Raw genomic sequence first — 22,389 nt, forward strand, 5'->3', positions numbered from 1 at the left:
GGACGCTTTCCCTATCGGTGCATCTGGTTCATGCTCCAAGTTTTTAGTGGAGTCCGAGTTGCTCATTTACTTTTGTTGACTTGTACATATTATATTGGTTATTTCTCTCTTTTGTTGTGTGTGTCTGTTTTCCATATCTGGTCTTTTCTCTGGATTACATTCTTTTGATTTCCGTTAGAATGTTGGTTTCCTTAATTGTTCTTAAATGAATAGAATGATATAAAGTCTGAATTATTAAAAGATTTTAAAAATCTGCATCATTGGTATATTGATGTCCGCTATAATCTTGTTCACCTTGATTACTCTTTCACTGATCTAAGTGCATAGTATATATGGATTCATGTGGTTTATCTTCCATCGAATATTTCTATGATAAGTCCATTCAGTGAAACTTTACATTTACAACTGGTTTACTGCAGTATTTTCTTTGATCTAAAACAACTTAAAATGAGAGATGTCAATAGTGTATAAGAAGCATATTCACATAAAAAAATAACGAATAATTTTGGAAACGGATTGTACTAGATTTAATTAGTGCTCTCTTTTTAAAAACGGGTTTAATATTTGGAGAAAAAAATCTTAATCACAAAAAAACCGAAGATTACTGAAAAGTTACGTATTTCATTTTCATGTGTAAATATTCAATGCTTAGCTGAATGAAAGAGAGAGTTGACGATGGACAAATAAAATCATAGCGTTTGTCTTTCGGTTATAATATTATAAACATCTCCCCTATTCCATGTCTGATTAACTTTTCGTGTACCCCATATCCGTGATTTAAAGATGATCACAGTCTAGAAGCGGTCTAGATATCGTGCAAATTAATTCAATTATTTTTTTAATAAATTCAAAGATATCTGGAGGAGGTATCATGAGAACTGATGAAAGTGCAGCAAATAACAAATACAACAATTTGGGAAATGCACTTACATGATTCGGGCAGGCAGAAATCTCGCTTCATTTTAAAATATCTAGCAGAAAATAGTAAGCTTGATTGATTCATCTCGTAGAATAGTCCGCTTTTGGAGTATCTAAACGAACAAAAATGGGATCCGTCCATGCGAGATATGTTTGTGAATCCGCAATTAAGCAACGTAGGCCGATGCCGTCAGTATTTTATAGTTGTTTATAAATACAGTTTTAAAAAGATGACACGATCCAGATCCCAGTCTTGATTACGTAAGAATTCTAATAATAGGAAAAGGAGATAATGAGAAAGAATGTCAGTATTTGTAGTTTCCTTTCTTCGAATGTATTTTGGGGGATATGCTATGTAAAATCAAGGAATCATGGTTGTTCAATGATTTAACGTAATCTATCTGTGGAGCGGTAACTGATAGTATGGTCATGACATAGTGTGTTTCCTTTTTTTTTTGAACTAGATATGTTTAAAATTGAGTATCAGTAATTAAAACAATGTACGAATAATGTTACGCAGCATAAAAGTGTGAACCATGATTTAACCATTATCGTATAAATACTAACATGAATAACGTAATGCAAGATAATCAATCTAAGCTTATTACATAAATACAAAAATATGAACTAAGTACCTGTCTATGGGACTAAGGTTATACAACAATACAACCGTCTTAATCACTATAGAAACAGGTATGTATATCTGAAATATTATGGATATGCGTTATAATAAATACGCATAGACTATACCTATGTAAGCAAAATATACTTTATAGCACGACATTGAAAAAAAATAGCAAAACCATAGCTGTCACATTAACCTTTATCGTAATGATTAACTTTTATGATTCCGGCTTTAAAAATAAGGTAATCAATGATTTAAAAAGGAACAAGCTCTCATTTGCAGCATTTTTCATAGTACAAAGCAGTTTACTTCATAAATCCATAAATTTACATAAATAAGTATCTAGAAAAGTAAAATATAGATACCTTTATTTCATGGAACAACAGGATTCCAAATGATATAATACGTTCAACCAATCACAAACGCTTTTCACACCTCATGACCCATACAACCAATGACAACTCTCGGACACCACTACATAACATCTCAAGGCTAGCTCTGACATCACTCACACACTAGATCTAACCAATCAGATCACTCGCTCAGACATGCATTATACAATCTTATGTAACACCTAACAGTAAAATAAATTACATCATAGATAGAATGACCCTATATAAGTCCCATGACCAATGCATGTTCACTCTATACCTATACATGCAGTAAAATCAATAAATCAATAATATAGTCAAGTTAGCTGGAGATCAATTTAATGGTTTAAATGGACAATACATATGTGATTATCAATTAATAAATTGATAATTGCAAAACACATTATGATTGTTTATACTAATAAAAATCAACCCTATCATACGATGTATTCCATTTGTTAACAAAATGTAATAAAGGAACAACTGTAATCTTAAGAAATACTAAATACACAGGACAAGTTGTAAATGACACATAAGAAATAAGAAGTACGCAACCACAACAATATATTTGAACTTGGCAAACAAAAACAGTTTCTGTTTCTTGCAAAATATTGCTTCTTGTCATGTAGACTAATTACACTCTATGGCGGTCAAAAAGACCAACGAAACCAGGAACGTTTACTTTTGCACCGGGTCAATTTAATGTACAATTTTTTTTTCAAAAGTAACAACGAACTGAAAATTTAAGACTGCATATGAAGTGAGTAACTACTTTTGAATAATGAAAATGAAAATCGGAATAATTTCGCTCTGTCTTTTTTTTTTTGCGGATTCGGCGATCAATCTTTTTTCGCATAGTTTTAAATTTTAAATCCGTCATTATATTGTATTTTCTTCCAAGAAATGTTTGTTTAAATCTGGCGTCATTTCCTGACAAAAGTGAAAATAAAACTGCTGCAAAAAATTCAAGATTAGTAGAAAAAATTAAAGTACATTTGTGCGTTTTGTAAATGCATGAATCACATCCTGATGGATATTTATAAAACTGCCACTTAAGACTGTTCAGTAACTGTTCAATAACAAATCATCACAAATAGATCATATATTACAATTCAAGTGCATGATTTGAAATAAAAGCAGCCATCAAACATGTGCAAAATGATGAAGAAACATGTTCTGGACAAATATTATAACTTGCCGTTGTAAACATTTCTACTAAATAGACAGGAACAATTAGTCGTTACTAAACTAGAATTAATTGTGTTGTACACCAACACAGATGTTACCCATACGTTCCATTGTCACAGGAGTTTCGAAAATTAGTTTCTACTGTTCCATGACTTTTACTTATCAGTTTTCTACCGGCGGCCATCTTGGAATAGTAACCATTTTCTAAATTCCAATGTAGCCGACCAAAAGCCCTTGTAGTGACTATTTTCAAGTTAAATATCAAGTCTCTACGATTTTATTCCTATGTTTCATGATTTCTTTTCGTATTTAAACGGCAGCCATTTTGGAATGGCGACTATGTTCTAAAATTCAAATAGCGATTGCACATCTACATAATGTGCTCTATTTTTGTGACAAGTTTGGCTCCAATCCATTGGACAGTTTTTGAAAGCTGATGATAGGCGGACAAAAGTATACGGAAAAGAAGAATTATAGAAGTTAGAACAAAAACAATATGTTCCCCCACTATGTTTGGAGAATATGATAAGGTCTAGATTCAATTCAAAGATACATGTATACATGTTTTTCGAGACAAAAGACAAATGATGCCAACAGTAAAGGAATGGCCATTGTATGAAATCCTTTACTTTGATCTTAAGCTATCCCCTGGAATTCGCGAAACATTGGGGATAACAAATGTTCTTAATATCAAAGCTCGAAAGCTACAAATGAAGTCCTGTAGAAATTAAACAGTGTGTGAAAAGTGTGCTCTGTGTGAATAAAACTTTCTTATGATATCATTGGGAATTTTCAAAAGCGAGCTGCCAATATTCAAAACGACATAAATCCAAAAATACTAATCTTTACTTTATATCATTGTCATATTTAAATAAAACATAAATATGATAAAAACTGTCAATACAATGTAAATGTAAAAGTATGCAAAAACGACATATATATTGGACCTAATCTGACCTGGGTTTCATTTTTTTAAATCTCCAATTGATATCCCCCCCAAACTTTGAGTTTTTATTATTTGATCAGATCTGTCAATATTTGAGTTCAGGAAGGATTAGGAAAAACTTCAATTCAAGATTCCTTATTAAACTGGACCCTGACCAGTTCAATATTTGCTTAACAGTTAGAACAATTCTATTTCTGTACATTCGTATTGGGCTTTTTATATACAATGTACCTGTCTTCAACGATTACTTGTGAACATTGTGCTTAGACCAATAATGCTGATTTTCAAATCAAGATTCTAGTGGAAATCGAAAGAATGTAATCCAAGGACAAAAACCAGACATAGAAAACAGACACACCCTACAAAGACCATAAAATAACCAAAATAATACATACAAAGTAACACACGAAAATAAGCAACTCGGACTCCACTAAAAACTGGGAGCATGGACCAGGTGCACCGGTAGGGTAAGCGTCCTCTGCTTTTCTAGAAACACTCACCGAGTTGCTCATAAAAAAAATAGTCCAGGGTAGACGAAAGAGGAAAATAGAACTATGACACGTTTAACAAATCAGTTTTCATGGTGCTGTTTATACACCGTAACGAGTTCATTATGACAACAATAAGACTTCTGTAGTGAGGACTCAATTCTTGTAGCAACATAACCCTATTCCAGAGACCTAATTGTAAGCAGTCTAACACGGTACAAAAAGTCAGCGTAGTTACGGTACGCTCTGGCATAATGTACGAGTTTTGATATGAAAATTCCATACGCAATTGGTAAAGGGATGTTGCCACTGATGAAAGAAAAGTTGACAATACGGAATTAAAAGTCACCGATTTTGTCGTATAGTTTGGTCAATAGTTTTCCTTTACCGTTGATCTCTAAGTCTATAGGTCAAGATATGAGGCTGACTCCATAATGTCTGTAGTATCCTTTATCTCAAGTTCTTTAGGGGTAGATGCAATATATAAAACCTCCGAAATTAGGATTGTAACGATAATACATCATCTATATAACGGAATCTTAAATTAAAGTATCTAGCTAAACGATGTTCCTTCTTTTGAATTAGATTATCTATGAAGTCAGCCTTATAAGAGTGAAGGAATAGGTCAGGAAGTAGGGGGGCATTATTTGTACCCATTAGAATGACGACCGTTTGTTGAAAAACGCGTCCACCGAATTTGACAAATATGTTGTCGTTAAAAAGTTCGAACATTTTGAAACCATCTTCTTCGGTATAATTGGAAGATGATTTAGAATTGTTTTGTGCAAAGTATGAGGAATCTTTACCAAGAACTTCACATTTGTATTCATGTGTAGCATATTTGTTGGAATAATGTTTTTGGGTCGAGTTGAGTCGGAATAACTAGTGTCGTGGTAGAACTGTAGACCCTTTTTGACAGCTTTGAGTATAGAAGAAACGTATCATTTAGAAGTCTAATGAATTTCATAAATGTGTGCGTCATCAGCCGTAAATGGTGCCAAACCGTCATTTTCTTAAAATAATTTTTATGTCGCAACAGTCTTGCTATGCACAAGTGTTTTGGTTACGAAAATGACAATTGAACCACCATTGTTTTAAATGGGTGAATGTTTTTTTTTTTAAAGTTTCACTTCTTGTGGCCTATGGAAAACAGTACCATTCTGCCTAACAGGTGTATGTTACGATAAATATTGAGACTTTTTTAATTTATGTTGCGATTAAAAGCTTGTACAAAACTAATTTTATGTGTCTTCCCATTATCATCTAGAAACAACCGATTGCTGACACAGACCTGTAAACTAAACATGAAGTTAATTATGCTACCATGTGAGGCGGGTTTAAAAACTGTAAAATATTTTTAAATGAAAAACAAAACGTTTTGCACACTAACTAAAAGATAAAAAAAATATTTACAATAAACGAAAACATACTACGAGAATCTGAGAAACGAGGGTAAACATGAAAGACGGAAAGAATTTCAACAGTCTTGTTAAAATTTTACTTGCAAATTACAAATATGCAAAATATTCCACACCTTAGACGAGTACAAACAAATACGTGTATTATGTATATTACTTTATGGTAAACTTTTGGAAAACAAAATCAGAATTACGAGTAAAAAAAAAACTGTTTATAGTTTTTCTTTAATTTACTATACATTTGCATATAATGAATCCACCTCAAGGTATTGTCTAATACATCTGTAGCAGTATTCATACTCCTCCTGTAAATAGATAAAATATCAAAATTAGTTGTGCTATATTACGTTTTGAATGATCAGAAAGAGAAAACAAATATCCAAAGTTATGGTTTCTTGCTAAATAAGTTTTATCTTCAGTGATGTTTAGATTTTATTAATTCTGAACTCACTGAATGTGAAATAAATTCTGGTCTTCTTAATTGCATCAGTCTTACAACATGAAAGAGGTCCACATCATTCTCGATCTCCATTTTCTGTATTGTCAAATATACAGCTACGAATATTCCACTCCTTGAACATCCATCTCTGGAAAAATCATAAAATGAATATGATAACTGTCGACGTTTAAGACGGTTTAAGACCGCAATCATTCTTTGTTATATAATGTAATAATCTGCTATAAGACTTTAGAGAAGTCTGTATTGCTAATGTATTTTGAGTTTTCTATGTGTTTTTTTTTTTTTTGTTTTTTGTTTTTTTTGTTTTTTTTGTTTTTTGTTTTTTTTTGTTTTTTGTTAACTGTATACATGTTGTTTCTTATTTTCAACCGCTATTTCTTTTTAGTTTTTTCCTCCTTGACAATATTGTATTTTCTGTTTCATTTTAACTTTCGTTGTCTTTGTCCTTGCTTCACGAAGATGAAATTAAGTTTCTCTGTTTGGATTCCTCATATCAGTGGTCATGACAATCGCATATTGATTTTAAAGCGAATATCTACGAGTGAAAAAAGATTCATAGTATCATCTCATTTACCGCTTATTTAAAATCAATTTATATCATTAAAGAGTAATCAAGGGAACAAAGGTTATAGCGGTAATCAAAAAAAATGTAATCCAGGGACAAAGACTAAAGTATATAACAATATCAGTGTACAAACCTGCAAACTACAATTATTGGACTGCATTCTGTTTGATTGGATACTGAAGTTTGTAGATCCAATAAACATTTTTCTGATATTGGTAACGAACTCTCTTCGGGCCAGTCATCCACTGTCAGAATATTCACTTGTTTTGTATTGTTGGTCTCCTATTGGTTGACAAATCATAAACACGTAAAAATATTATTCAAACTTTAAATATATAATTATGACGTACCTACCTGTTTGTATATCTTATAAAGGAAGACAAAAGAAGTTTTTCAATCAATCAAAATTTTCCATAAAGAAATACCAGTGGTCCTTTTCACAAAAAATCGTAAGTGTAAAATTATTAGTAAGTTATGACGTCATAGTAAATCAAAATATTTTGACGTCATAACTTACGACTAATTTTACACTTACGATATTTCGTGAAAAGGACCACAGATAATCATTGCATATTTCAAATGACAACATTTCCAGAAAAACCACAAACACAACACTGTTGAGAATCTACTGATGTCAAAGAAAGGGCTTTAATAGCTTTATATTTTACAACCAATTATTTCAGAAAATATTAGTTATATATGACGTTCTACATACCTTACGTTTTATTGTTACATATACATCTGATGATTCACTTCTGGTTTTTGACACCTCAATTTTCTCAAAATGCAGGGGTTCATTGTCTTTTGGTAACTGTTTATTGTTCTTTAAATAAGTAAATTTTCCTTAATAAATCTTTAAATATATGTATCCAAAATATTTGACAATGTCTACGTTTGATTTCTTTTAGTTAATGTTACATGGTAATGAACAAAATTTCAAACATTAACAATCATAGTTTTTTGTTGTATTTTTTTCCATGTTTTTTTTTCTAATGAATTTATAATTGATCCAATAATTTTTGTATATACTAATATTGTTTTTCGGTAGCGAATTTTGGTACAAACACGTGGTATCAAATTATTCTTTTCACGAAATGATTCTTTAAATTAATGAGATAGTATTACTTGAACCCATAACATTTTCGTTCCACAAGTTTCTCTCAAATATAACCCGGGTCACCAGTGACGTCTTCGGCCTTTTGATTGGCTGAGCGAATATGATGTTATTTTATTTACTTTTATATGTTCTGATATTCAATTTAAAATGAAACGTCTAATTTTTTTTTATCAAATTACTTATATTAGCTTCCGAAATAATGCACAATGATTAAGTTAATTTAGACAATCTCATCTTTTATTTATTTTATTTCATAAGCAGCAATTTACCCATATATTGTGCAAATCCGTCGCTAGTGACTCTATATTTTAGCTATTCTAGGGATCAGCAATTTTAGAAGTATTCAGAAGTTGCAGAAGGCAATGATTAGGAAGTACACGACAGTAACAGAGTAACATGTAATAAAGAATCTGTGAAAGTTTCATCAAACCCATTCAGCAGTTTTAGAGGAGTTGAGGATTAGAAGATTGACCCACTTGTTCAACAAATACAAAGTCAATGTTTTGCATCATAAAACCCCAAAAGTCATTCAAGTGGGCAAAAAATGAAGATGCACAATAGCATCATGTAATGGAGTAGGGGTATAATTTGTAAAAAAAAAAAAAAGCATACGTTGTTCATATTCTCAAGAATCACAACTGTTGAGCAATCTGCGTCATAAATCAAAGTCCAGAAATCGGCGACTGTATTTTGAAGCGGATACTGTGTTACAAGGATATTCTGATGCTGTACAATACTCTGTAAAAGAAATGGGGAAATATAGTAACATGGAATACACAACAATTAGTTTAATATATCATCTGGCAGTTCACTATTCACTTCCGTAAATGTTAATTGAAATTCTAAACGAAGCTAATATCACGATAGTGTACATACAGGTATGATAACAGCATTGATGTAATCAGTACTGGACTTCCCGTATGACATCAGGTAAGGTCTGTATCTATCATCTAAAAAGAAAAGTTCAAATGTTAATTAGCCTTAGAAAGTTTTATTAAATAATAAACCTTTTCAAACATGCCTGTTTGTATGGTTTCGTCAGGACCAGTTTCTAGTATTCAAATATTTAAATTGGAAATATTGAACTAACATAGATACTACATTCTGAAATTAAATTATATATGTCTTAAATATAAAAAAAAATATAATGAATTCCATTTTAGACTTATGATAATATCAAATGACATTAATAAATACGAAGTTCACTACAATAACCATTCTTCCAGACTCCATAGGTCAATGCATGAAGAAAGTCTTTAAACAGGAAGCACCCAAAAAGTTCTTTTTTAGCAAACTCTAAAATATGACATCACAATTGGAATATATAATAAAGGTTCAGTGAAACTTACATGTAATTTCATTGAGAGGTATAGAAATGGTTGCGGTCAAGGGGTTGGTATGTTTTATTCATAAAAAGCACAGGTCTTCCTTTTGTATGCATCGCCACAAAATAAACAATACATCAAAAAACATTCGAATTAAAATCTAGTACAGTAGGTACACATCTTCAAACCTTTTTAAATTCGTGTTTTTGTCGTATAATTTGGTCAGTAGTTTTCCTTTACCATCGATCTCTAAGTTTAAGTCAAGATATGAGGCTGACTTCACAGTGTCCGTAATATTCTTTATCTCAAGTTCTTTTGGGTAGATGCGAGTATAATATCCCCAAAACGTGGATTATTTACAACAATACGTCATCTATATATCGGAAACATTCAGATCAAAATTATTAAATTACATTCAGTGGCGTAGGGTAAGTATCGTATAAAACAGAAGGGGAGAAGGGTATTGGAAGTAAGGACGGACACCCTTATCAATTTAAAATATATATATATAGTAACTCTTAATATTCATGTGCAATATAGTGTAAACATCATATGATTCTTACTCACGTGCTAAAATGTGTTGGTTTACATTCTTACTAATGTTATCGTCAAGCAGAGAAGCAGTAAAGTCATCTTTGGTATACACAGGTTTGATTTCTTGTAATTTCTGTAGAATAAAATTAAAAAGGAATAGTTGGAAATTGGAATCTAACACTAGGATTTAATTAGTGACATTTACGATACAATTTTAAATGTTTCAGTTTCCTATTTTTTTTTCTTAAGTTACTTATACCCTAAATTCCTCTGAAATCTTGCTTTGGTTCTTTAGAATACTATCAGAATTATCTCTATCATAACAGCTACAGAACTCTTTGCGATCAACAGCTGAGTTGGTGACTGTAAAGGCCTCTAATAATGCTTCAAATACAGTAGCGTACTGTTCCTATAAATAGAAAAAAGTGTTGATACTATAGAAATAAGATGGCGGATAAACAATACATTCAATGCAAAATTCTCGTAGGAAAAATAAATTTTGAATTTTTTCAATCTCGGAGGTAAGAACGAAAAATAATTGTAAGGGAATCGTAGTACAGAACGACATGAATGAAATGGCAAGTCTTTGAAAGGAACCGTGGAGTAATTACAAAAATAAACGCAAAAAACCACAAACAATCTGAGGTGACCTGGACTATAATATATATATACTTTGAGCTTTATTGTTTTCTTTGTGTCTATCTAAAGGATATTCTAACGTTACAATTAAAACGTTTTATTTGTCATACACAGCCATTTTAAAGAGATTTTTCATTTAAATTGAGTTTTGAAATAACACACGATACCACACTTACGGCACTAAGCTACAGACAATTACCTGAGTTTGTATCATGTTCATTCGATCCTTCCTCATCATCTGTACAAACTCTAATACATTTATAAAGCCAGTTTTTAACCCAAACTCATACAAGGCATCAATGGCGATGAATGTTCCGGTTCTACCAATACCAGCACTGTCAAAACATGTTGTGTGATTGAATTACATTTTATATTTAAATCGTTACTATTGATGTAAACAATTGGGCTACAAAAAAGTAACAGACAAAGAAATTTGGAAAAATATAAAATAAAATAACAGATCATATTATGGTATATTTCCATCCAATCCATCCAATATAGGTATACTGACTCCGTCAAATTGTAATGTAAAATAAAAAAAAAAGACCAACAAGTGCTTACCTACAATGGACAACCATAGGTCCGTCAGATGTGGAATTTTCTCGCTTGACTTTCCTGTAGAAATTTACAAGTTTAATTGTATCAGGAACATCGTGGTCTTCCCATTTTAAGTAATGGAAATGGTCAATATTTCTTTCTTTTTTCTCCTGTAAAAATTAATGCAATTAGAAATAGTAATAAAACATGTGGAGACGAGGATAAATTCTTTTAGAAGACAATACTGGAAACACCAAAAACAAATAAACCAACAGCAAACATAGACCAGTAGGCTGGACGTCAGACCAGTAAGCTCGACGTCAACCCTAATTTATACAGAAGCTTGTTCGTTGTCTCTACTAATGATATTCAACTTTCCAAATTAACTACCAAGCAAAAATATTTTTTGATTACATATCGGCAACACTGGTGGTAATGTTATCCTTCGATAATATGATTTAAAACGACATTTTGTATATATCTAAAACGCTTGTCCTAATTGCGAACGGTCAAGGTGAAAAAAAGGCAAATATGTATACAGCGTTACTACAATGATTATTTCAAAATGGTAAATAGGGTTTGTATTCTCTCTCTAGTTTTAGTTTCCCGTCTGGAATTTCTGATGTAGACTGTATTGAAATCCGAAGACCGATCTGCTTTTTTTTTTTGTTTACTTCCAGGAAATCGCAACTAGAGCTAGAACTAGATATTTGTCATGTTTTTATCAGTATTTTTATACAAAAGATATTTTGCTTTTAATATTGAATTCAATGCTATGTAAATGATGAATGTCCATGAATTTGAATGGTAGACGAGGATTCATTCTCATAAAACTACGGAGTCACGTGTAGACTTACATTATGGGTCTTTTTGTCGATAATTGAAATTAATAATACCGCATTGCAGATTTGAATCATGTAGATGTGCAAACAAAATCAAATATAAAACTGTAACATTCACGAAACATTGGTTTCACTTTTTTTGTTTAATGTTTACCGAAAGGATGAGGATACATAAGGCCCTGTAGCGCCTATAAAAAGAAATGAAATTATCTTCCTTCAGTAAACTCCAATAAAAACAAATTTATATCATCTACGGTTTTTAAAATCAAAAAAGATATTTTCGTTTACATAAGAAATAAAGAATGCTGAATGCGTATTCCAATCAGTATATTTTGAATAAAGAAGAAAACAACAATTATTCATTGGTGTTTTATTTAACACTATTTGTTTGAGTTATATAGTAACACACATATATAAAGTATGATATTTTTATTCTGTTTGATATGGATCTGGTGTGTGTTTTGTAATTTATGTCAAGTTTATCTTCAGTGCCTGACGTAAATGTGCGAAGGGTAGTCACGATTTGGTACAGTCAAATATTTCTCCCTGTAAAGAATCTTTACTTCTATGCTTTGTCTCCCGTTCCATAAAGTAGTTTTTTCAACAAGTATTAACATATTTTAAAACACAATTATATAATATGTGTTGATCATCGAGATTGTTCCACTGAAAACGTAATCAACAGAGAAGAGACAGATATACAAATCATTTGTTACTATTGCCTCCTCAATTACATGCTAGCACTGCATGAGTGAATAAATCTTCAAGATAAGCATTAACAGTCACTTGTGTTTCTTGTGCTTAACTGCAGACAGACAGACTGCTGTGTTTGACGTCTGCTGAGCACAATAGGTAAGACATAATAAGCAGTTACATGTATAATTCATTGTTGATGAAAAAAATTATTACTTTTAGCGGAAACCAATGCATAAAATTTTGATGATGTTTTAAGATATATAAATGAGAAAAAAAAAGCAAATTATACCTTTTCATAAAAACTCATGATTAATTGATGTAGGAAGATTTGAAATTATTACTCCTATATATATGTTTTAACGCTTCCGCCTTCAGCGGGAGACTCTCGGTATTTCATCATACATTCCTTAATCTCCTACTGTCACGGCATGAACTAAAAACCTGCCGCTTTCGAAATGTTTTGGTATTCATTATTCACAATGATTGGGGAAATGGGAATTTATGAAGCACATAAATGACACACATCAATTTGGGATTAATATTACAGATTTTATTTCTAAATACCAATCTAATATTGTAATGTATGAAAATGATCTATCATGCATTTAAGCATAGTTTAGAAAAAAGATATGTCGTAAAATTGACGCTTCGTCAAATCTCCCTCTTTCGGAAAATTTTAAGAGGGAGATTTCCTATCTTGAGTTTCCAAACATTAACGCCAATGCATATTGTATGTCCGCTCAAATGCACAAGTGCAAAATTGACTTCTCACATATCAAAATCAGGTTCAAAAACTATTTTCGTTTAAGTATCATGTGAATATTTTTTCAACAAAAACTCAAATAGTTCGCGACAGGGCCACGCTTATATAACCTAACAGTCCACAACGCATTGCAACACCCCGTCCAAGTCTACTGACTAAAAGAAAAGACAACTTTGTTTATACGAATATCGACGCTAAAATCTGCATGAACATATTCGATAAAAATAAAAAAGCTGAACTGTTGACAAAAGAAAAACACTTAGACCCAATATCAGATTAGACCTCTCATTCCAAATACTACAACTACTTGTAGATATTTACACATGACAGTTGAGAATTAACATGTGCATCCATGCACCTCATGAACGGTGTAGCAAAGTAATTCATCAAGCACCAGCGCTAGTTTTGATATAAATACCGGTCAATATTGACGTATGTTTTAATGTGTACATTGAATGCCAAAGAAATGTTGGATATTTTACACTGTATACAGGAAACTCAATTTAGTGACAGGATTTTATACGCACAAAAATGCGTGAAAGATAAACAAACATCTTGCAAAAATATTGCAACATACGAATACATATTTGATATGTGTACTTTGTACATGTATATGTATTGGAGATATTTTCCGGAAAGAGAATGCAGTCTTGACAGAAGTTTTTTTTAATAGGACTATTCTTAATCAATTCATTACATAAACAAACAGAGTTTGTGTTTTTTAACAATAAAAAAAAGAATCAGCAGTGAGTTAAATCTTTATTTGCGTTTGATATTCACATAGTGTTTTCAACGTTATCGGATCGCTTTAGGGAATGCAATGCGTTGTTATATTTATTACAAACAAAATTATCTTTAGACAGAGTTCTACAGGTTTCTATTCACTAATGCTTGTAACATGTTATTAGATCCAGCGTTAACCAAATCATTTTCCTGTAGAAAGAATGAATAAATGCACACTTTCAGTTTCAATGTTTTTTCTTTCTTTGTGCGATTTTTGTGCATTCGTTTCTCAATCGTTTCTTTTTAAATTACAAACTTAATGCATTAAATTAAAAATTTACAATATGAATTATAATATTATTTTGTTTTCTTCCCAATTTATGATAATTTTTCATTCTAACTGCAGTCGGCTGAATGAGGCCCAATGAGCACTCATCCTTACAGACATTTGTTATTTTTTTGTCGTTTCATAATCAAGACAAGCATTACATAACCCTGTTTAAGAAGCATATCTGCCAGTATCTTCCTTCTATAAGAAAGTCTGTATAAAGTACGAACACGACAGTAATGGATCAACTGTAAAACATATACCACATAGGCTAGAGATGTAGTTATATTGTCACGCCCAAAGGTCTGCTGGAGCAACTCTCACTTTTGGTGATATTCAAATTACCTGTTACAATTTGACCGATAGTGCCATTTCGAAATAAATAATTGAGAAAGGAGGTATTGGAAGATTTGGGTTCGTATTCGTCAAGGTTGATATTTTGCTAAACGCTTACGTGATTAAATATTTTAGATGGCATGGTATAGATGTAGATACAAATAATAAGAGGTTTTATCTAGGTTGCCATAATTACTCTTTAAAAATATTTATCTACAACTTGTGAAACAACTTGAAATTTGAAATTAGCTATTCAATAAAGCTCCATATTTGCTGTGGTGCATTTCGTATGATATGGTTTACTCTTTTCAATTTCCCTTTATTTGCCAGTTTCACTGTGAATCCTACCAAACTTACGTTTTTACAGAAAACATTAATTTTCCTGTACACATAGACAGCATTTTCTCTCTCCTCTGCCAGGGTTAGTTTGTACTGACCAACGTTTTTTTGATCCGTACAAGACGTTGGCCAATATTGGTAGCACTTTTTCTAAAAATGCAAAACAATATAAATTGATGCTGCAAATATCATCGGTTAATGTTTATACAAGAGCAAATCCATAATATTTTTTTTAAAGAACCAAAAATAACTTTCAGATTATATATGATTAGTTCATGAAATGGCGGCGTTGCTTTTTGACTACATTTTTTTCAGTAACAGATAAGCTTTTATCTTTTTTAAAGAATTTTGACACTAATGTATCTAGGATATATTCTTAATTGGTTACCCGTGTTAAAGATTCTTTGACATACCTTTCCGTTTTCTTCTAACTTGGTTACCATAACTATGACCTCGACGTTTTCTTGCCAAATCATGTGCCAGAAATCTTTTGTTGTACCTTGTTTAGGGCCTCCATGAAAAAAGAAAGTATGTCCATAACAAGATGCTCCCAGAAGCTTGAATTGCTCACCTGATTAAATCTTTGCATAACTCTAACAAGGAGTTGTCCAACATATTTGACACAAAGAAGACTTTAGTAGGACTTATAGGGATCATTTCATCAATTGAAAGTTTCTTTCTATATATCATAATTTTTAAGATATTGGCTGAAAACTGCTAAAATGTCATTTTCACCTTACAATGGCAATTACTCATACAAGAAGTCGTCCGACAACTTTGATCCCCGTCAGACTTTTGTAGGCCTAATCGCAAGGATCATTTCGCAATTGAAAGTGTCTTTCTATACATCATTTTTCAAGATATTGGCCGAAAATTGTAATAAAAATCCTCATTCACCTTTCAACGTCAATAACTTTAATTAGGAGTCGTCCAACAAATTTGATACCCAGAGGAAATTTGTAGACCTTATAAGGATGGTATCGGAAATGGAAAGTATTTGAATAAACCTAACAGTTTTGAAAATATATCTTAATATATAACCTCTAACTGACCCCTTTGTTCTATTTTAAGTAATACCACTCATGTTTTTCAACGGATTAAAAATCTACACATCAGATCAATGCAGAATACCCTAAAATATATTCATAGCAAATTTGGTTGTAATTACTCAGATAGTTTCAGGGGAGAAGGTTTTTTTGAAAGAAATAATACAAATATGAATAAAACCCCCCAAATAGTGCAATAACTCCAACATGTCTTAACAGATTAAAACGATTAGATAGATCGAATCATGCTGAACACTTTAACATGTTTAGATTTTGGCTTAACTTAACGGTAAAGGAGATATATGCGAAAACGGCCATATTTTTCGACAGATCAAAGATTCTCAGATCAGGGCTATGCGAAATACCCTAAGGAACATTCATAAAAAATTGGTTTCAATTGGTCAAGCAATGTCAGAGGAGAAGACGTTTGAAAGAAAAAACATTGAAAGGACAAAAAGAAATGTCCCAAAAGGGCAATAACTCCAGCATGGCTTAACAGATAGATTTCATCATGCTAAACACTTTTACTTAATCAGGATTTGGCTAAACCTTTCGGTTTTGGAGATATATACAACCAACTTCTGACCGACTCCTATATTCTATTTTTAGTAACGGCGGCCATGTTTTTCAACAGATGAAAAATCGCCACAACAGTTCTATGCAGAATACCCAAAAGAAAATTTATACCAAGTTTGGTTCTAAATGGTCAGTAGTTTCAGAGGATAACTTTTTTGAAAGATTGTTAACGACTACGACGGACGACGAAGACGACGGACGCCAAGTAATGGCAATACGTCACATGGCCTATGGCAGGTGAGCTAAAAATAATCAAATTATTGTTCTACCCGTAACAATGTAATTTTGTTTCAAGCGACAATGAAAGCATAATTTGAAAACTAATATGATGTGAAACCTAAAAATTTCGTTTTAAATCTTAAAAATTGGTGTTAAAATGAAAAAGAAACAATGACCCGACTATTCCTATAGAGAAAACGATCTCTAGAGATTGCATTTACAATCTCAATACTTTCCAATATATATTGCGGAATATTATAATTTGTCACAGAAAGTATGCCTATTTTACCGGTTGGAATATTTGCTATATCACCTTTCCATCGATGTACTTTCTGCAAGAGCTTGAACTTTACGAAAACAAATTTTACATATGTAAGTTACTTCAAAACTTTTCATTGCAAAATATTCACAAGAACTGAGAGTCTATCTACTCCCTGATGACAGCTATATATATTTCGTCATAGCTTTTGACATTGCATGACCAGGCATTGTGAATTAAAATTTGATTTAGAAACTGTATTATTTCAATTTAAAATACTTTGTACCTTGTGTAGCAATATAAGCTCTTTTCTTTGTGTAACTCTGTAAAATATGAAACAGACGCAAGGTAAATTCAGGCTGTATAAAATACCTAATTTTGTTTCATGGTGAAAGAAAACTACGCTATTATAACATGCAAGAAAAGGAAAATGACAAATGCCGCAAGTAATTGACCATTTGAGTTCGACGAAAATCAATTTAAATAAGTCTAATTGTATTTTATTGGATCAAATATTGTCTATATTTTTTAAATGCTTTTTTCAATAAATCATATACTTTTTGGACCATCCTACAATAGAAATTATCATCCCATTAAGTAATGCTCTTTTGGATTCATGTGATTGTTTGCTTGACTGTGAATTATTGATGAATTGACCTTTTTACATTGCATTTAGTATTTTTACACTTATATTAATAATATAACAATATTTCACTTTTATGTGCCAGTTTTACCTATGTGTCACTTTGTGGTTTTATTTTACTTTTCGCATTTAATGAATATGTATAATTTTGTTCTACAATTCTTTTTGCATTTTCAGAAACTTACGTCGATATAACTTGCATTTATGTAATCTGATGTGCCACTTCCACGTAGAATAACTCTGGAATGATCATCTGATGGAAAGGGAAAGGGATTTTAATGAACTAATAAATTCATTGCATTTGTACGACATAAGTATGACAATGTTGTGTTATTAAACAGCAATTGTTTAGATACTGGTGTTGTTCTGTCGGCATCAATCTCGTATCTGTATTTCTTTAAACGGAATTTACATATTAAAGTTTATATGATTGAAATGCCGTTTATGTCCTGTCTGATGAAGAATACGAATTAAGTAAAGGTTGATACCGGTATGTTGATTATCTGCTAAGATCTAAAATATGGATGAACAATAAGTGCAAAACATTTGCAATGTCCTGTACTAAACTACAAACTAAAGACATACTCTTAAAAACATTGAATGTCTATGCACATTTAAAAAAAAATGTTTTCAATGTGAGAATAACATTAACAACATGTGTACTTTCTTTCTCAGAATATTTAGAGTATTTCCAACACAGGATATTGAAGTCTCAAGGAAACCTTTCAAAAGTAATCATGTTGAATAACCTATAAAATCCAACAAGCATCTTGGAGAATGGCGTCTCCTTTTCTTTTTGGTGACATCCTTATACTTACATGGCCAAGTTGTTAAAAATCTATTCTTGCTTTTGTTTTCCTCTTTCGATCCTTCTACGTGTGGTTGAAAAAGGCCCTTTGGTAATTTCTGATTTAAAATTGAATCAACCATAAAATGCAAGTCTCAAATTGTGTATGTTCAAATAGATAAAGTGAAACAGACTAAGATCTAATTTAGATATAGTTGGGACAACTGTAAGCAAAGCTCACTTTATACCCCCGCTCCTCTCACCAGAAAACATAAAGGAAATTCCACACGTGATTTAAGGCATTCAGTCTTAAAAAAAAAAAAAGAAAAAAAGGTGCATAATTACGCGATGTAATAAAGAATTTGTGATAGTTTCATTAAATTACATTCACTAGCTTATGGGAGTTGCGGATTTGAAGATGGTCACCTCGGTTGACCAATGACAAATCCATGTTTTCCACCTGGGAACCCAAATAAGGCATTCAGATTGATAAACAAAATAGTAGGTGCACAATTGCATCATGCAATTAAGTATCTGTTCAAGTTTCATCAGTTATGGATCAAGCGTGGATAAAAATTAATGAAGAACAGGTTAGAACTGAGGACTCAACTCTCCATATATACCTTCGGCTTTTCAGGCAGGAGTAAAAAGAATCATAAGATGAAATAAATAATACGGCTCCTTTTTATTCTTGCTTAAAAGCGCTTTTTTAACTTAATCTTTTTTTCTTCAATTTAGTGGTAAACAAAGAAACAAATATAGCTCTTTTAATATCTACCTGAAAGTCCGCCTCAAAGCCATTTTGAATCTTTTTTTCTTGGATAATTTTGTGTAGGTCATCCACTGAGTCTTTATTTGTTTCAATATTGCAGTAAATATCTGCATCATCAGTATCGTGGTTTATATAAACGGGATCTTTGCTTTCTGTCAATGATGTCTCCTTATTCCCATTTAGAGACATCTGTGAGCCATCGGTATCCAATGATCTGACATTAACATACTGGTTACTGTCTGATATATTGGGTGATTGTTCTTTTCCTTAAAAAAAATACATTGTTTTGATTGTAAGGTTAAAGCCATTGGTTTATAATTAAGATTAAAAGATGAAAAAAAAATGAAATACTCGATCACAATAGGTATAAACCATCATCACAGATATATACCAATTAAATCAAATACCAGAATATCGTAATGCAAAAGGCGTTACCTTGAGATTTTGAGATAACAGTATTATATTTAAGGATTTTGAGGCGTGCATGCTTGATCCACTAAATTCTATTTGATTCAATAGTTATCAAAGCAAAATGCACGTTTCGAGTTTTGATCTTCTCTACAAATTTCTTACTTGAATGTGCTTTTGGGTCTCCTTTTTCATCCTTTAAAGTCGAATCATTCCTGTCTCGGTATCTTTTGTCTGTTTTAGTAGACCGTCGCCTTAAATATATATGTTAAAATTCTCAAGTCATTTATTTTTTGGAAATGAATTCCCTTTGGCTAAAATATCATAATGACTGCTCCAGACGTTTGTTTTTCTAATAACATATAGGAATTTAATATGGCGAACATAGATAATTGTTCCCATAGCCTGTATTTTTGTCTTTCGGCTTAAATTGGAAAAAAACGTTTAAATTCTCAGAGACAATAAATTGCCATTTTTTATAACAGTGATTTAATAAGTGATGTCATTAAATCAGGTAAAATTTTAACATTTGCAAAATCCTTACATTTTGAAATCAACTTAATTTAAAAGCTTGCCAGTGATAGGAAGGAACTCGAACGACAAGAATTATCGATATTTCCTTAAGACTCTGCACTTGGTTTTGACACAACGAATACATTTTGGCTGTCATTCATAATTTTGATCCTTTAATCTCAGTTTCCGCCATATAGATGACGTATTATCTTTAAACAATCCTAATTTGAGGGATTTGATATATCGCATCTACCCAAAGAACTTGAGATAAAGGATACTACAGACACTGTGAAGTCAGCCTCATATCTTGACCTACACTTAGAAATCGATGATGAAGGAAAACTATTGACCAAACTTTACGACAAACGTGATGACTTTTCATTCAAAATTATCAACATTTTCTAGGGTTATTTGCTACAAGATTGAAGTCATCACTACAGAAGTTTAAAGGTCGTCATCATGAACTCACTCGTGGATCGTTACGGTGTATCCATCTGCACCATGAAAACTCCTCTCCTCGTTTGTCTACCCCGGACTTGACTTTATATAAAAAACTCGGCGGGTGTTTTTAGAAAAACAAAGGACACTTACCCTACCGGTGCACCTGGTCCATGCTCCCAGTTTTATTGGAGTCCGAGTTCCTTATTTGCTTTTGTTATTTTGTATGTATGATTTTAGTTTCTTTATATTCTTTGTTGTGTATGTCTGCTTTCCATGTCTGGTCTTTGTCCCTGGATTACATTCTTACATTTTATTACCGCTATAACCTTGGTTCCCTTGATTACTCTTTGCTCTATATCACATGAAAAATCTCATCAGGTGTTTTTAATTATAAAATACAGAGGGCTACACTTCAGCAGGTGGATCTGATAACTTCAATTTATTTCATTTTGTCGTTGTTTTCTTCATGCGCCATGCTTTGTTTTGTCCTTGTTAAACTTTTGTAGTTTTCTATGTGTTCCCAATTCTTTTACAAATGCTCCTCTCGAATCAAGTTACATACCTTATAAAGGCGACTACAGTAATGGCGATGATTAATACAAACAACGCTCCCCCAACACCGCCTCCTATTGCTGCAGCAGGTGAAGATGACACTTGTTGTGAATCTCTTTGGTCAACTGAAATTATATAAATACAACCGTTTTCCCCTAAAACACCTGTATATTTTTTCTTTATCCATTAAATATTGTGCATGCCGTTATTATCATAAAAATGTCTCTTATATTATTTTTTTTTATTGTTATCGCACTTTTTTTTTCAACAACTGAATTTCAGATTTATCATAGAAATTTTCTGTGTATGAAAATATGTCAGTGTAAAATTTGTTTATAGTGTCGTCAACAAGGAAAATTGCGGGAGTCATTGAGCACTGAGCCGTATCGTTAAGGATTGTTTCGTATTAGTTCCTGTTTTACAACGTTATTAAAACGCTTTTTAAAACAATAATAGGTTAACAATAATAACATTAAACTGATGTTGTACATTTTTCACATCTTTCGTTTAAATATCTACGAGAAAAAGAACAGAAAAGAATTTGCTTTATTCCATTCAAGGGGCCCTTTACAGAGCATATATGATATTTACATACAAGTATAGTTATCAGAAGTTACAAATTAAACATAACAGGTTGATTTAATGAATTAACGAGAAAAAAATAATTCATCGTTAGGTCGTGGTCTAAAGCTGGTACAGCACTGTATACTATACATCAATAAGCCGTACTACAATAATTCGACTTTTCTTAATTGTCTTACACATCTAATTCATTCCTAGTTTTTGATAAAAACACCCCAGTTTTCGTTCAGATTCAGATTCCTTATCATTTGCTTACTTATGCATTTGATAAAGGCACAATCACCCACAGCGTGATTCAGCTTCAGAATCAATGTTTTGATCTTGAACTTTGTTAGTTTTATGCTGAAGAAGAATATCGGTTATCCGATATATTCAATGTAAATTTCACCATCATTTGGTGATGTTGAACATATTAAGACGTTTATTATTTTTT

The 22,389-nt window shown here is 31.8% G+C and overlaps 1 protein-coding gene across 5 annotated transcripts in view; it reads right to left on the reverse strand.

Moving 5' to 3' along the window:
• Nucleotides 1-1,409: 1,409 nt before the first annotated feature.
• The window catches only part of LOC148628876 (uncharacterized), a 31,307-nt gene continuing 10,327 nt past the window's right edge, over nucleotides 1,410-22,389 (reverse strand). For 4 of the 5 annotated variants that reach the window (XM_088596082.1, XM_088596100.1, XM_088596075.1 and 1 more), the window contains 18 exons: nucleotides 21,385-21,499; nucleotides 20,034-20,122; nucleotides 19,467-19,726; nucleotides 18,720-18,807; nucleotides 18,087-18,154; nucleotides 17,545-17,581; nucleotides 15,572-15,669; nucleotides 15,177-15,308; nucleotides 11,156-11,301; nucleotides 10,794-10,929; nucleotides 10,215-10,364; nucleotides 9,989-10,088; nucleotides 8,973-9,046; nucleotides 8,709-8,834; nucleotides 7,695-7,802; nucleotides 7,113-7,261; nucleotides 6,406-6,541; nucleotides 1,411-6,259 (listed from right to left, as the gene is read on the reverse strand). In XM_088596082.1, the coding sequence (XP_088452208.1) occupies nucleotides 6,188-6,259; nucleotides 6,406-6,541; nucleotides 7,113-7,261; nucleotides 7,695-7,802; nucleotides 8,709-8,834; nucleotides 8,973-9,046; nucleotides 9,989-10,088; nucleotides 10,215-10,364; nucleotides 10,794-10,929; nucleotides 11,156-11,301; nucleotides 15,177-15,308; nucleotides 15,572-15,669; nucleotides 17,545-17,581; nucleotides 18,087-18,154; nucleotides 18,720-18,807; nucleotides 19,467-19,726; nucleotides 20,034-20,122; nucleotides 21,385-21,499 (2,084 nt within the window). In that variant the 3' untranslated portion in view covers nucleotides 1,411-6,187. Of the gene's footprint in view, nucleotides 6,260-6,405; nucleotides 6,542-7,112; nucleotides 7,262-7,694; nucleotides 7,803-8,708; nucleotides 8,835-8,972; nucleotides 9,047-9,988; nucleotides 10,089-10,214; nucleotides 10,365-10,793; nucleotides 10,930-11,155; nucleotides 11,302-15,176; nucleotides 15,309-15,571; nucleotides 15,670-17,544; nucleotides 17,582-18,086; nucleotides 18,155-18,719; nucleotides 18,808-19,466; nucleotides 19,727-20,033; nucleotides 20,123-21,384; nucleotides 21,500-22,389 lie in introns of all 5 variants that reach the window. The other variant, XM_088596108.1, reaches the window with a different exon arrangement.

This window comes from Perna viridis, chromosome 1, assembly GCF_037379345.1.
Source record: "Perna viridis isolate PV_CMFRI_1.1 ecotype Kerala chromosome 1, ASM3737934v1, whole genome shotgun sequence".
NCBI classification, from domain to species: Eukaryota; Metazoa; Mollusca; class Bivalvia; order Mytilida; family Mytilidae; genus Perna; species Perna viridis.